This window comes from Arachis ipaensis, chromosome B09 (assembly GCF_000816755.2).
Source record: "Arachis ipaensis cultivar K30076 chromosome B09, Araip1.1, whole genome shotgun sequence".
Classification (NCBI taxonomy): Eukaryota; Viridiplantae; Streptophyta; class Magnoliopsida; order Fabales; family Fabaceae; genus Arachis; species Arachis ipaensis.
This window is the reverse complement of record NC_029793.2, coordinates 54605369-54622280: the sequence shown is the minus strand read 5'-3', so window position 1 is coordinate 54622280 and position 16912 is coordinate 54605369. Positions and strand designations below refer to the sequence as shown.

At 35.7% G+C, this 16912-nt stretch overlaps 1 protein-coding gene across 1 annotated transcript; it reads right to left on the bottom strand.

Moving 5' to 3' along the window:
* LOC107616903 (myb family transcription factor PHL11-like) lies at nt 1167-3949 on the bottom strand. The gene is made up of 5 exons (XM_021111888.1): nt 3922-3949; nt 2248-2406; nt 2012-2084; nt 1816-1885; nt 1167-1656 (listed from the first exon to the last, which is right to left on the bottom strand). The coding sequence occupies exons 1-5, from the start codon at nt 3947-3949 to the stop codon at nt 1405-1407; spliced, it is 582 nt and encodes a 193-aa protein (XP_020967547.1). The 3' UTR covers nt 1167-1404.

The following is a 16912-nucleotide window of genomic DNA, read 5'->3' as shown; positions in this document are numbered from 1 at the left end:
GGCGGCGAGTGGAGGCGACGATAGGAAGGTTTGACACCGCTAATACCGGTACCGGCGAGAAATGGGCGGCGATGAGAGGCGGAGACGGCATCTGGCAAAAGCCGCGAAACGCTCCTAGATAGCGGCTGGGCATTGAAAACCGCCACTCAACTGGGATATATATCTTCCAGCCTCCTCTTTTTACCCTGTCTTCTTGGCGCAAACAGAATCAGGAGGAGAGGCGCGAAACACACCCAACCCCCATTCCGTAACATACCTGGCGACTACTTCAAGAAACGACGCTAGGTAAGTTTCAATTCATTGCTTCAATTTCCCCTTTTATTGTACTACCAACAATTGATTTCCCCCAATTATGTAGAAACCCGCGAGTTCTTTTTGGTAGTGCGCCAAACGAGTAGGAGCAGAGCCCCGATTCATCAGCGGAAGAACCCACCCAGGTGAGGATCTGATCATAAATCAGTCTGTCCTTTTTCCCTTATCATGTTACAACCATTAATTGACTTCTCCAATTTTGTAGAAAGCCCTAATTTTTCGAGCTTTTGCCCATAATTCCAGAAACCCACCCAGCTGCCATCCGTGGTTCTCTCACCCTTGTCAAAGTTGAGCTTCTCATCGATCGTGCGTGTAATAGTTACACCGTCCTCCACCGTGCGCCAAGTTGAGCTATCGCAGCCTTTCCCCTTTCACTGGTTAGTTATTCCACATTGATATTTCCTTCTGGTTTTCATTATTTGTACAGAGTTCTAAACAAGTATTTTTCTATATCTTCTATTAATTGGGGTTAACTGCAGCTGTTTAGAGTTAGGAATTTGATTCATGCGATTTGTTCCACTATAAGCAAGCTCAGATGGCTAATCTTTTTTCTGATTTTGTCATAACTTTAACTTTTTGAACACGTGAGAGTTGATTAGCTAGATAGCTAATTGAGTATGATTAATTAGCAGATTGTAATTTTATCTTGTAAAGGACACCAAAAATTAGAGTATAATACATCTGTCTATGATCAGCAAGAATGAATTGCTCTGTTAATTTTTCTCTTAAGTAATGAGACTTTATTGGTTTTAATTAATCTCGTCTATCTCTCATGTAGAATTGTAAAGATAAATGTAGAATTTCATGAAGATTTCATCATGACATTAAAATCAATAAAGATATTGTGCGATGAATCAGATAAACTTTATTCCTAACATGTAACCTTAGTTAAACAATATAAAAGAAAAAAAAACATATGATAGTTCAAAATGATCATAGCCTATATGAAAGCATTTTGGCTTCAATTTCAGATCCACCACCACCTGCAGATACAAGATCATAGCTACCTTTGCTATTTAAGTCAAACTGAATTGAACCCTCTTCAATCTTAGGCTTTTGATCAATATTTTCTTCTCTCTTTATTACTTCATGCTAATTATGGAAACCTGAACCATGGACTTTAATATAAAAATCATTCATGTCTAAAATGCTTTGTTTGCTATCATTGTTGTTCATGTTTTCCATGAAATTGGACAAGGCAGAGTTGAATTCAGTCAATTGAGCTCTTGATGCTTCTAGATTATTGCCTGAACCTTCCATGGAAAGTATCCTCTGAGCTTTCTCTAACACAGCTTGCAAATACTTCCCTTGAGCCTCTATTCTCATCTGCAATTTCTTCTGTACCTATTGGTTATGAAGCTTGTTTTACTTTTATTTTTCATTTTTTTCACTTAAACTATGCCAAATTATACTGTTTTTTTTCAAGGTTTGATAAAAATACCAAAAATTAAAATATAAAACTACTAAGTGTATTATTATCTGAATCCTATAAATGATAAATACCTCTAGCTGTTCTTTCAGTCTCTTTTGGACTTCAATTTGATGTCTCAATGCCTCTGCTATTAGGATTTCTCTATTTTGTTCAAAAATTAAGATGTTAATTATGGTGAATAAAATATTTAACAATAACTAGATAATGGAAACCATGGTCATGTATATAATTAAAGAAGTGACCTTAATTCTTAAAACATTAACATACCCCCTTTCATTATCACCTCTGAAACTAGTGCTAAACTCTGAAGAGCTATTGCTGAAATTCACATATGAATATCCTAAAAGGAAGAAAACAAAATAAAGATTATAAAAACCTTCAATGTTTGTATAAGGTAAATAAAATGGTAATATTGTCAATCTCTATGGTTGAAGATGGTCCAATTAGGAATATACTTAATTGAAAATAAATAAATAAATAAGTAAAACTTATAATGAATTCACTATTGTTCTCTTTGTGATGTTCTTCACTTTGTTTTTTAGCTTGTTGTCCAAGTCTATACTTCTGAAAAAAATTAAAAATAAAATAAAAATCCAAGTTATGCCTCCAAATGACAATTATTAGAGGATGGATAGGATAAAAACAAGAAGATGGAAGACATACTATAAAATAAAAAGAAAAAAAAATTAGCTCGGCACACAAAAGATTCCAAATTCTTGTTTCTTAAACAAACCGGGGGTTTTTTTTGTAACCAAAGCTTAACCAGTCTGTGTTACTACTGAGAATACCACTAAATGATACTAATGATAATATTAATGACTAATAATACCCTAAATTCACTTGTTAATCTATTTTTTAAAAATTTATTAGATTTGAGTAAACTACCAGCACAAAAATATATTGTAACATAATCATTCCAGGTAGTACAGGGGTTCCACAGAATTCTTCCCTATTCTCCACACTGAAATGCTAGAATTATGCCCATTTTAAAAAACTTAAGAGCCAATTCTCAAGATACCACAAAAGAACTACCAAGAGACTATTAGTATTTATGTTTGAAGCCACTATACAATTACACTCTAGAGAGAGTTTTGGGAACTAAAATCGCGCTGTTTTATTGCAGATTGATTTGAAACCGAAAGTGTATAGAGGCTCTTCAACGAAGAAGGTTTTGGTGCAGGAAGCAACGTCGTTCGGTGTCCGTTGCTAAGTACTACGCAAAGAAATTGCCCAAATGTATTTCTATTTTCGCTGTTGATAAGAATTGCATAATTACTTGTAGCAGAGAAGCTTCTAGAAGACACTCTGATCAGGGTTATTTTTCTTTCAACTTTGTTATTTGTTATGAGTATGATAATTTTGATTTTTTAATATTGTTCTATTCATCTTTTGCCTATGTGAGTAAGATAATTGATCATTCTCCTAGTTAGGAAAAGGAAAATAATAAGAAGGAATTGAGGCTGATGCAAACTATAATATTTTTAATGTGTTATAAGCAATACTCAGCATTGGCAACTTCTCAACACTACAACTTTTGCCTATTATCAGTATTACCAAAGTGTTATAAGCAATATTCTAGGAGTTTTGGATATTGTTGGATAATTGATAATATATTATATTGGGTGACATTCTAACTTTGATAAACTCTGATTGATGAATGAAATGTTGAAATCAATAGGAGTTTCTAAGATCTAACAAACATATAGACACATGGGTCTTTATCCCATTTTTTATTTGTCTGATTGGTAACTATTATGCTCAACAAAATGCTACAGAATATAGAAGTTGCTTTTGTATTATTATTTATGGAAAATTTGAAAATAGTACTTAACTAGTTTGAGCAGCTAGTTAGCTTGGCAGGTTTATATATTAATTATTGTTAGAGAAATTGGTTTACAAAAGATAGGAGTTTGATGTTTTTACAAGTATGGAAGACAATGGAGCTATTATAGACTCTGCGTGTTTACATTAGGTTTACATTTATTTAATTGACTTCAATTTCTTTCGCTTGACGAAAGTATCATCTTTCTTCTTCTTCCTTGGTTAATACAGTTTCCTGTTTCGTTGCAAATGAAGCCAAAATATTGAAAGAACTCAATTATATGCTTTATTATTATTACTATAATTATTAATGTTATAGCATCTTCCTTCCATGGCTCAAATCCAAATAAGGGTACCCCAATAATTCGGATGTACTATGTCCATTTGTAACAGGTTCTGGTTTCATGCATTCATATCCATGCCTTTTTTAATTTTATTTCTCAGAATTCAGTTTATTAAGTCCAAATTTTCTTGTTTGTCCTTTCTTTTTAACCAAGTAAAGAAAATATTGATCTTGAGTTGAGGGGTTAATAATTTATTTTTTTCAGTAAACTAATTATTTGTATTTACATGGTAGAAGATAAGACAGGGAAACTATAATATGACTTTCTTAGAAGCGTATCTTATCTAATATATCTACAATTTCAAGATTCTATCCTCTATCTGTTATAATTGCTTTTATATATATATATATTTTTTTTTTTAATTGTCTTTTAAATCTAACTTTCATTCCTGTTATGTTTTCCATTTTTTAAGATATTTTGAAGATTCTATTCTCTGTACATTATGATTGTTTAGTTATATTTCTTGACTTATTTTTTTATTTTTTTATGTTAACAGTTATTCCTGTTTTCTTTTTCAATTTTTAAGGAAGCTTTTATTTATCTTTTCATTTTTTGGACTTGGAACCAGCAATTCTTTCGACCAGTATTCTTTTAAGAAAGCACAGAATTTTGCAATGAGTAAGCCTCCTCCCCAATACCTTTCGTGTGCTACATGTTATCTGGGATGCAAGTAATTTTAATTTTGTTTTCGTTTTGAGTTATTCCGTCACTCCCTACATGGTTTTGCTTGTAATATATTGTCGAGTTTAGTCCTCTATGTATTTTTTACTATTTATTTATTTGTTTGTGCTATTCCATTTATTTAGACATTGATAAGAGATGGATTACAAAGCCACGAGGTAGTGTAGAATACAGGGATGGTCTGAATAAATTCCTTGACTTCGCATTTGCCAATGCATCATCCGATGGGATGATACATTGTCCATGCCCTTTGTGTGGGTTCCAGGTTTTCCAAACTAGAGAGGACACCTACGATAATCTTGGTAGCGTTTGTTTTCAAAGACAGAACAGAACATGACACTGAGACAGAGACAATAGGACGGAGACATTAAAAATTATTGTTTGTGTATTGTGTTTGGATACGATGTACAAGACACTAATGTAATGTCCATTTTTATGTTTGGATATACATGGATAAAACTAAAATATTATATGAAATGACTAAAATAGCCATGTGATTCCAAATTTTCTGCATCAAGTATAAATTAATTTAATAGAAAATGAGACTAAAACTTGAAAAAAATGTTTAAAGGGGTAAAAAATTTTAATAAAAAATTATATAATAATATTTATATTAAAATAAAATTTATAAATATAATTATTTTATTTTTAAATTTATTATTAATATGTAGGAATATATATGGTTAAAATTAATAAAAAAATTCTGATTTTGATTAAAAAAAATTTTGTTTAGGTTAATAAGCCAATTTGATTTTAAATAAAAAGTCAATTTAAAAAAATAAGTTTTTATATAAAAAAATTAGTTTTTGCACATAAAAATCTATTTTTATTTAGAAAACCAATTTTTTTTAATCTAAAAATTGATTTTTCTTTTTAAAAAATTGATTTTTTTAATTATATAAAATCAATTACAACTTATAGATTATTTTTTAGTATTCTAAAAGATCAATTTTACCTTTTTGATCATATTTATCTTTTAAAAATTTCAAGACTAATTATTTTTGTTATTATTTTTATACAAATCAAATAATATAATACAATGTTAAAATGATATTGAAATAAGAACGATAAGAAGGAATAAATTATCCAACCCAATAAAAAATTATATAAAAAGAAAAGAGTACATGAGAAAAAAAAGGAGAACATAGAAATAGAGAAAGAACATGGAGAAGAAGATACGTTTCTGAGAACAACGCAAATTAGGAAAAATAAGAAGGGGTAAACAGTGAAATAATAAAAAATATCTGTGGACAAAAAGAAAAAAAAATCATAAAAAAAGGTCCGTGTCCCTCCTCCAAATCCCGTGTCCATCATTGTCCTTCGTAAAAGAATGGACACAAAATTATAAAAACTGTCTCAGAGACAATGTGTTCAGTGTCCATATCTCTGCTTCCAAACACTTTTTAAAGATGTGCTGTGCATGTCTCTATGTCCTGTCTCTGAAAAAAAACGCTACCCTTCTGATGAAACCCTTTCCCCCTAACTATACCTTTTGGTTACATCACGGTGAGAGGATCATAGACGAGAGATCCAACGGTAGGGAGGAACTAGAACCTACTGTAAGTTTAGAAGATCAAATGCATGACATGGTCCACGACACATTCAACTTGCCGGGACTGCAGAGTGACGATGAAGACTCGATGAATGGGCATGTCAGAGACATTGCGGAGGGGTTGCTGTACTTATCTAATGAACCTAGCTGTGAGGCTCGTGCCTTTCACGACGTGCTTGAGGACGGCGAGCAGGAATTATATCCGGGATGCTCAAGATTCTCGAAGCTGTCTTTCTTAGTAAGGTTGTACCATATAAAGTGCATATGTGGAGTGAGCGACAAGACTTTCGAATTGATTCTAGAGCTATTGGGGGATGCCTTTGAGCATGCAAGGATTCCGAAGACCTTGCATGATGCCAAGAGGATCATAAGGAAGCTCTGTATTGAGTACAAGAAGATAGATGCCTGTCCAAATGATTGCATGCTATACTAGGGTTCCGACCAAGACCTGTCTAGATGCAAACGGTGTGGAGCATCCAGGTGGAAGCAAAAGATCAGGAAGAATCCTTTAGTAAGGATCAATGCCGTTGTCAAGAAGAATGGAAAACCTCAAGGCAGCGAAAGTTCTTTGTTATTTTCCTCTAATTCTACGGTTGCAGAGATTATTCATGTCCAGCAAGACAGCCGTGGACATGTTGTGACACAGGAGAGGAACCAAATCTGACGGTTCCTTGAGGCATCCCAGGGATGGTGAGGGTTGGAAAGCATTTGACATGAGATATACTAACTTTTCTGGCAATCCGCACAATGTTCGCTTAGCCTTGGCCAGTGATGGCTTTAATACTTATGGAAACCTCAGTTCAAAGTACTTAATATGGCCAGTGATTCTTATTCTGTACAAATTATCCCCATGGATTTGCATGAAACAAATCAACTTTATTCTCTCTATGATTATTCCTGGTCCTAAAATGCCTGGCAATGACATAGATGTCTACCTACAGCCTCTGATCGATGAGCTGAAGCAGTTGTGGGCCGGTGTTGATACGTACGATGCCAGTGAGAAGAAAACATTCAAGATGCAAGCTGCATTGATGTGGACTATCAGCAATTTTCCTGGCTTGGGCAATTTATCTGGCTGGAATATGTACGGCGGAAGAGCTTGCCCCACGTCCAATTTAGACGCCGAGACTAGGCGACTCACCTTCAGTCAGAAATGGTGTTATATGGGTCATCGTCGCTTCTTGAATCGTGATCACAGATATAGACAGGACCGGAGTAGATTTGATGGCAAGGTAGAGGATAGATCCCCAGCTACCAAATTAACTGGCAGGGATGTCCTGAGACAATTCGAGGGTGTGCTCATCTCACAGGGCAAGGTGCAAGTGGTAGGTGGTAAAAGAAGGCGCAGACAGCAGACCGTAGTGTAAGACGAGTCTCCCTGGAGAAAGAGGAGTGTATTCTTTGATCTTCCATACTGGCAGAACAACGAATTACGTTACAACCTTGACGTGATGCACATAGAGAAAAATGTATGCGACAACATTGTTTTCACCATGTTGAACGAGAGCGGTAAATCCAAAGACCACCTAAATGCTCGAAAAGATCTCCAGTTGATGGGAATCAGGCATGATATATGGCCACTTGAAGGTGGAAAGTATCCGGCTGCAGTCTTTACCATGTCGAATCCACAGAAGGATGTCTTTCTTAGGACAATTAAGAATGTGGTCTTTCCAGACGGGTACTCTAGCAACATCTCTCGCTGTGTTGATTTAAAACAGCGCAAGTTATTCAGCTTGAAGAGTCATGACTGCCATATTCTAATGGAACATCTACTTCCATTTGCGTCAAAACACGTATTACCCACCCCAGTGTCGGCCGTCTTGGCTGAGTTATCAGCCTTTTTCCGACTAATATGCAGTAAATCCATAGACCCTCAACAACTTCCTCTCCTTCAGGATCATGTGGTCCATACTCTGTGCCACATGGAGATGATATTTCCACCTTCCTTCTTCACAGTCATGGTTCATCTAAACGGTGCATTTGGTCGAGGAGGTACGTCTCGGTGGCCCAGTGCATTACCGGTGGATGTACCCAATTGAGAGGTAAAGATCTACTTCAACTTTCTTGACCTGTTTTATTAGGTTAGCTGTCATCTAGTAATTTATATGTTATGGTCTCGAAGGTACCTATGTCGTCTCAAGTAGTACGTGCATAACAGGGCACAACCTGAAGGATCGATTGTAGAGGGCTACTTATCCGAGGAGATTCTCACGTTCTGTTCAAGATACCTAGATAATGTCGAGACTAGGATCAACTGACCGACGCGCATTAACGACCGGCCGACCGATGCTCCGCCGAGCAAGATTGCCAGCATGTTCCTAGAGGTTGGAAAGGGGGTCGGGGCAGTGACAAAGAGGATTTTTTCGTATGGTTCAGAATCAATCAAAAACAAGAATCAATTTGTTGGAAGAATAGTCCAAACCAACAACGAATTCTCAAGATCAAATAATAAATTCAATACAAAACATATAAACTGAGATCAAGAGTACTCCAGCCTCGGGTCGTTCTCCCTGGAAATGCAAATGAAATGTTACTCTTTTGGTTGTGGGGGCAAAAAGGGGGTTTGAAGAAAGAATGAAAGATTAAAAGAACTTAAGAAATAAAAGAACTAAGAAATGAGCAAAATAGTGAATTAATGCAAGTAAAAGGTAAATGAGGTCAAGACTAGTGAAAATGCTATAAATGCATAAAAGAGCCTTGACTTGGGAATGAGGATCCAAAGAATCCTATCATCGCCATAACCACAACTATGGTAATTATCATGAGTTAATCTTACTTAGTCAACCCCAACCAGTGAAGAGTAAGTCAAGCAAGCATAATTGACCTTAATCCATAAGTCCTAACTAACTTACCAAACTAGTTGGTAAAAGGCTAGCTTTAATGGAAACAAGAGTCAACTAACTCCCCAAGAATTACTACTAATGTCGGACATTATGACTTTAGTATCCTAGGAACTCAAACCACAAGCCAAGATGGGAAGATCTACTCATATTCTAAGGTTGGAATTTTCACAAACACCTTGTGTGCATAAAAGTAAAACATGGGAATTTGCAAGAAAAATTAGAAAACTATAACTAACTATCAACAAAACCATATATAGACAAGCAATCAAACATAAAGGAAGAAAGAAACATAAAATTCATTGATCAAAACTTCAAGAAACACAAAATTGCAAGTATGAACAAGTAACTTGAACTAAAAGAAATGGAAGTAAAAGTGTTATAATTAAAGATGAAATTGAGAGTACTTACAATTAAAGAAGCAAAATCCAAAATCAAAGCTTGCTATAAAATGCTACAATGAAAATTGAAATGGAACCCTAAGAGAGCAATGCTACACTACTCCTACTCCTACTCCTAATTACTCTCTAAAACTATGTAAGTGAGCTCTCTTCTTGCATATGTGTTGAATTCCTTTCATATAGCACTTCCATTCAGCATTCAAGCCTTCCAAAATGGACCAAAAGCCTTCAAAATTCGCGCAGCAAATGTTTCATTAATGAAATCACGTGCAGGGACCTGTACAGACGCACACGCACAGGTGGCTGCATTTGGCTGAATATCGACCTATGCGTACGCACAGGTGCTCGTGCGCACGCACACTTTGCTGTGTGTGCTTTTCCTTTTTTCTTCATGTTTTCTCCCTTGCACATGCTTTCTTCCACTTTTGGCCATCCATTCTTGCCTCAAAGGCTTGAAATCACTCAACAAACCTATCATGGTATCAAATGGAATAAAAGTGGAATTAAATTACTCATTTCAAGTACAAAATTGCATGTTTTCACATTTAGGATCAAATTGGGGACAAAACATAAAAGTATGCTATTTTGGTGCTTAAGTGTGAGTTCATGTGCTAGAATCCATCCAAATTGAGTCAAAATATACCATCAAATATGGACTCATCAATTTTCCCTATGCTTAAACAATAGCATGTCCTCATGCTAAACCAACAGGGAGAATGATCAAAAAGGGATAATCAACTTATTAAATGCAACTACCTATATGCTTGTAGGTATGTATATAATATACTATCTATATATATCTACCTATCTATAGTTTCCTATGAAGTTGGTGAAAATAAACAATCAAATTCCCAAGCAACTATAGATAATTAGGGCCAAGCAAGGAAATAATCCAATGCAACAAAATCTAAAGAATTGATTCAAGACATCAAAATGAAGCAACTTGCAAGAATACATGATAAGAGACATGGAAACATAGAGTTGAGTAATTGAACCCTCACTAGGTGTTTGTATACACTCTAATCACTCGGTGTCTAGGGTCAATTCACTCAAATATCCTCTAATCATGTTTTCAAGGATTTGCTTCTCATCTAACAATCAACAACAAATGATGCATGAATGCAATTATCATGAGGACTTCACGTGGTTGTAATAGGGTTAGGGTCAAGGTGGGATAGATATGGTTAAGTGGACTAAAATGACTGAATCCTTGATTAGTTTAAGTATCCAACTCAACCTATATCAACCAAATCAAAATAAAATGCACACCTAACCTTCCATCATCTCTTTTTCATAAACACTCATGTATGATTTGTCATTCATATCACATATGTATTTCTTATTCATTTTCCTTCACTGAGGGGTCACTTTCATCCCCTTTTTCATGATGATATATATATATATATATTGGAATGGAAATGTATATGGTTTTAGTAGTTCATACATGATTGTTTCCATTTTCCAAAATTTTTAATGAAATACCCAAATTAAGCATTTTCATTCACTACCAATGTTTCCCAAAATTCTTCCACACTTAAACGAAACACACTTCTTCAACCTAAGCTAATCAAGGATGCAATCTAAGGTAAATTATGGTTTTCCACTTAAGGTTGTGATGTGCTAATATCAAGAACAATGGGGTAAATAAAGCTCAAAGGGGTTAACAATGGTAGATGCAAAGGGTAGGCAATATGGGTAAAGTAAGCTTTTATCAAGGATGGCCTCAATCATACTCAATGCAATTCAAAACATCAATCATTAGAAATAAAGAATCAAGCAAAACCAAGATTACAATCATAGAAAAGATATATCGTACAATGAACAAAATTAGTGGTTAAAATGTGTAACCACTCATTAAAGCTCAAAAACTCACAAGGTAGTTTGTTCTTTACTCTTCTATGTTCCATAAAGAAATCATTCAAGCAAGTTTGAAAAACAATTTTTCCAAATCAATTCAATAGAATGCCCTTGAACAAGATTCTTGAAAATTTTGTTGTTTTTCACCAAAACTTATTTCCTATATGTATGTATGTAGTGGTGGATGGAAAATTTTTTCAAAATTTCCTAGTTCTTCCCTAATTTTCAACAAGCAAAAAGTAACATGAACAATTAGGATCAAAATAAACTAGGCATATGCTATTCAAATCATCCAATCACAATCATATATATATATATATATATATATATATATATATATATATATATATATATATATATATATATATATATATATATATATATATATATATATATATATATATATATATATATATATATATATATATATATATATATATATGTATATACATATATATATGTCTACCAACAATAAATGAAATACCCAAATTAAACATTTTCTTTTACTACCAAAGTTTTTCAAAAGATTCTCCCACACTTAAATGAAACACACTTCTCCAACCTAAGCTAATCAAGGATACAATCCAAGGTAAGACATGGTTTTTTTTCTTAAGGTTGTGATGTGGTAATATTACAAATAATGGGGTCAATTAAAGCTCAAAAGGGTTTAACAATAGTAGATGCAAAGGGCAGGCTATATGGGAAAAGTAAGCTTTTAAACAAAGATGGCCTCAATCATGCTCAATACAATTCAAAACATCAATCATTGGAAATAAAGAATCAAGCAGAACCAAGATTACAATCATAGAAGAGATATAATACTCAATGAACAAAATTAGTGGTTAAAATGTGTAGCCACTCAATATAGCTCAAAAACTCACAAGGTATTTGTTCTTTACTCTTCTATGTTCGAAAAAGAAATCATTCAAGCAAGTTTGAAAATAATTTTCTCAATCAATTCAATAAAACACCCTTGAAACACAATTCTTGGAAATCTTTGTTTTTTTCACCAAAATTATTTCCTATATATATGTATCATGTGATGGACGCAATTTTCAAAATTTCCTAGTTCTTTCCCTAATTTTCAATAAGCAAAAAGTAACATGAACAATTAGGATCAAGATAAACTAGGCATAAGCTATTCACATCATCCAATCACACTCCATATCTATACTATATACCAAGCAATATAAAGATGCAATATGTATATATATATATACCAAAATGAAAGTGCAATACTAAAGATAACTAGAAGCAAGCAAATATATATCTATCCAAATACTAAACAGTAGCAAAAAGTAAAGTGCTGTAAATATCTACAAAATGCATAACAAAGACTCAAAATAAACTAAATAAGAGTGTTCGGGAGAGAATGTTTACACCCAAAATATCGTAGATCCTCCGCCACACTTAAATCATGCATCGTCCTTAGTGCTCAAAATAATCAACGGGGGGATCAACTGAGAGAAGCTCCATCGTCAGATGGTGGTGGGTGGTGGTGACTGTGATAAACGATGATGGCTCGGGATGTCACTGGGGTGGTCTCAACTACCAGCTCCTCAACTGCCTGGTCAGCTAGCTATACTGCCATCTCTATTGTTGGCTCGGCTCCACCTGCCAGCTCCTTAACTCTAGGCTGCTCAGCTCGCTGAACTATAGCCTCCTCAACCGTGGGCTCCGCCGATCTCTGCTCAGGGGCCTCAAATGCCTGGCCAGCTTCAGCTGCTGACTCCTCAGATGTAGGCTCCTCTGTCTCAAGCTCTGGTGTTCTTTGCAGGAGGTGCTGAGGGCTCTACTGCTGATGATGGCTCAGTCATCTTTCTCTTCTTCTGTGGTGGTCCGTCATAGTCGCCGTATGATAGAAATGGCTGTTTACTGATGTAGACAGACGTCCGGTCTGTTGGGCGTATCTCCACTTCAGATAAAGCGACTAATTTGATGATCAATAATGGAAGGGAATGTTGTATTTATGCTGTTGGTTCACCTTCCACATCGACTCTCTGATAAGGGGAAGAACAGAGATCCTCTTCCCCTCCAAAATAGCCCACAGCAAAACCGCCACATGGACTCTAATGTGCGTGGCATGCGTGCTCGGTAGAATGTAGTTGGCAATGATCTGCTATCAGATCCTTGCCTCAGGATTGAGGTCAGTGCACGCAATGCTCAACAGAGGTGCATTGTCCCCATTGCTATACTCCCATATGGCCTCAGGCAGGCCAATCTTTTCCAGAACCACATCCAAAGAAAGCTTGCCCGTTGTCACGTCCTTCATTATTTGAGTGTAAGCGTCACGAGCCAGAGGAATATGCAGAATATCCAAGAGGGCCTCTAAAGCAGTATCAGAGGTGTCCAGTGTGACACCTCTTAGAAAAACAATTGGGGCATCCCTCTTTAGGTAATTTGCGTAGAATTCCTTGACTTGGTGGTCACTCACTTCCACCGGGTTGAATTCTACTAATTTTCAATGGTAAAAGTTTAATTTGTTAAGAATCTGATCCGCATATTACTCGGGCAAGTTTAGCTTTCTCTCATAGTGAAAGGCTTGCTTTTCCAGTTTCTTATATTGTTCTTGGGCTTCAGCATTAATGAATGTGTCCGGTTGGTTACTCAGAGGCACAAGAGGAGGACGAGTCAAAGGATTGGATTTCTCCTTTCCTTTGTGGGTCATCCTAAAAAAGACAAAAACAGAGTACAACTTAGGAGAGAGAGATAAAAATCACAGAAAGAAGAAGGATATAATCAAATAATTCAACTAAGAGCCACTAAGATAAACTGACACTTAATTAAGGGAAAACATGTATAAAATAGTCAATTGCCCAAAAAGAAGTGTATTCTCCCAAAATCAAGTGATCTAAGAAACATAAAAGAGAATGAACAACAATTGAAGCATATATATGATTTAGGTGTACAATGCAAGTGAATTGAGTTGAAAGAGATTGATTGTTGCAATTGTGCCTCAGAAATTGGAAGAGTTTGCAAAACTTGGCACAAAAGGCAATAGTCAAAGCAACAGTAAAATTATGCACTTATTCATGTTGAAAAGATAAGAAATGATCACATATGCATAACTTCCTATCCAAAGCAATACTTGGTTGAGAAACAGATTGCATTGCTCAAAAACATGAAGGAACAAGTTGCTATGTATATAGTCATTGATGTTAAGAACACATGAATAAGCATTTAATCAATTCACTCAAAAAGCAATGTATGTATTGCTGCAAATGGCACCAAATAGGTTTCAAAATTAAAGTGACTTCGATCAGCGATGACCTCCCCACACTTAAAAGTTTGCATGGTCCTCCGTGCACTCAAAGGTGAGCTAGGGGGCGAAGTGACTTCGGATCGCCACCTTCAGCCAGTGGCTCAATCGGTTGCTGCATGCTTGTCCTCCCGCCTTCCTTGTTACGTATGGTGACTCATCCATGGAAAATAGACAATAAGATAGTAAGATGAGTGAATGCAAAAATAAGGAAGCAAGGAGTGTTGAAATGAGGTGATAAGCACTAGATTGAGGTGAGCGAATAGGCTTGTGACATGAAGAAAACAAGTGTGTGAATTCTAAGTTGTGCACGATTTAGAACACACACACACTAGCATGGATAACTAGGTCACAAGTATACAAAATAACATGTACTTCACTTATCCTAGTGTACTTGAAATACTTTAAAAGAGACTTGTATGCCAATATAAACAAACAAGCAAGAAAGAAGCATGAAAGTATTCAAGCGAGAATCAAGGACTTGTGAATTGGATGATGAAGCAACACCTAATTTACATGAAATGGAAAACATGACAAGTATAGTCCACAAAGCTTAAAGAAAGCTCAAAAAGTGTCATTAGGAAAGCTTATGATCCAATTTCACAATTCTCAATATTGATGCATCAAATAGGTGACGTAAAGAAAAATCAATCATAACAAGCATGACCTAAAAAAATGTATCAAGAAAGAACATATTACCTAACTTAGATAATGAAATCAAATTACATGGTGATCGAACATGCAATTTAGAAATCTAACAAGCATTCTCAAAGGAAATGTTATGAGTACTTGGTGTGCACAAAATTCACATTCAAAGTCAATACCAAGTAACAATGTATGACCTCAATGAAACATCCAACAATTAATAACAATACAATATCAATGATTCAGCAGCAATTTCTCAACAAAATCAATAGATTAACTCAATCATCCAACACTTAGCACAAAAATTGAAAATTAAACTAACTAACTAAGCGAATAACTAACTAACTAACAAAGTAAATAACTAACCAACGGTGAGCATGTGGGTGGTGAATGATAGTGAAGGATGATAGTTGGATGAGGGAAAGAAAAGAGGAGAAGAAAAAAGAAGAGAAGAAGTAGAGAGAAGAGAAGAAAAGAAGGATGGGGGATGAAAATAGGGGCATGCGTATGCACAAAGGGATGTGTGCACGCACAAGGAGTCATGCGTATGCATCAGGGATGTGTGCGCGTGGTGTGGCGAAAGGAGGAGATCGATGCGTACGCGTGATCGACGTGTACACGTGGGTGAGGGAAAAAGCAAGGTGACACGTACGCGTGAGGGACGCGTACGCGTCGATGAGAAAACTCAAAATTGTTGTGCGTTCGTACCATACATGCTAATGCCACCACCAGAGGGCATGTTTTGAGGTGTGCGTGGGCACAGGGCTGTGCCCACGCACAGAAGGCTAAAAAAATTTTTTTTTATGGAAAGGATCATGTGTGCGCACGCTGTGCGTGGGCACAGGGCTGTGCCCACGCACAGAAGGCTAAAAAATTTTTTTTTATGGAAAGGATCATGTGTGCGCATGCGCACAGGTCCGTGCACGTGCACGAAAGCAAAATGAGGGATGGGTGCATGCACACAGGCTGTGCTGGTGCTGCGAGCAGAGGGCAATACAAAGAGTGTTGATGAGATATTTTGGTGGAGAAACGAATCTCTCCCAAAACACCCAAATCTAACCGGCAAGTGCACCGGGTCGCATCAAGTAATAAAAACTCACGGGAGTGAGGTCGATCCCACAGGGATTGAAGGATTGAGCAATTTTAGCTTAGTGGTTAATTTAGTCAAGCGAATCAATATTTGGTTGAGTGTTTTGTGATGTGCAGAAATTAAATTGCATGGAAGTAAAGAGAACAGGGAATTAAAGTGCTGAATCTTAAAGAACAAGAAATTAAATAGCAGAAACTTAGAATGCAAGAAATGTAAATAGCAGAATCTTAAAGTGCAAGAAATGTAAACGGCTGGAATTGTAAAGGGAATTGGGGATTGGATTTGCAAAATTTAAACAAGGAAAAGTTGAATTGCATTAAACAGAAGAGGAAAAGGGAATTGGGATTGAATCGGATCCGAAACAGAAGAGTAAATGAACATATAAAACAATAAACAGAGAATTAAAATGGGAAATCAGATCTCAGGACCCAGAGACTAGAAAACCAAGTCTAGATCTCAATGCCTTCCTAGATCCAACAAGAACAATTGCAAGGGAATTGTAAATTGTGGATGAAGAGCAATCAACAGAAATTAAAATTCAATCAAGCAGTAAATCAAGCAGTGAGATCCAAGGTTGAGAGTCTTTCCTTCTTTTTTTTTTTCTTTCTAACCAAGGAATTTTTTTTTATTTAATTGAGATTCATAGACAGTAGGCCACTCTTTACTTAGAAGGAGATA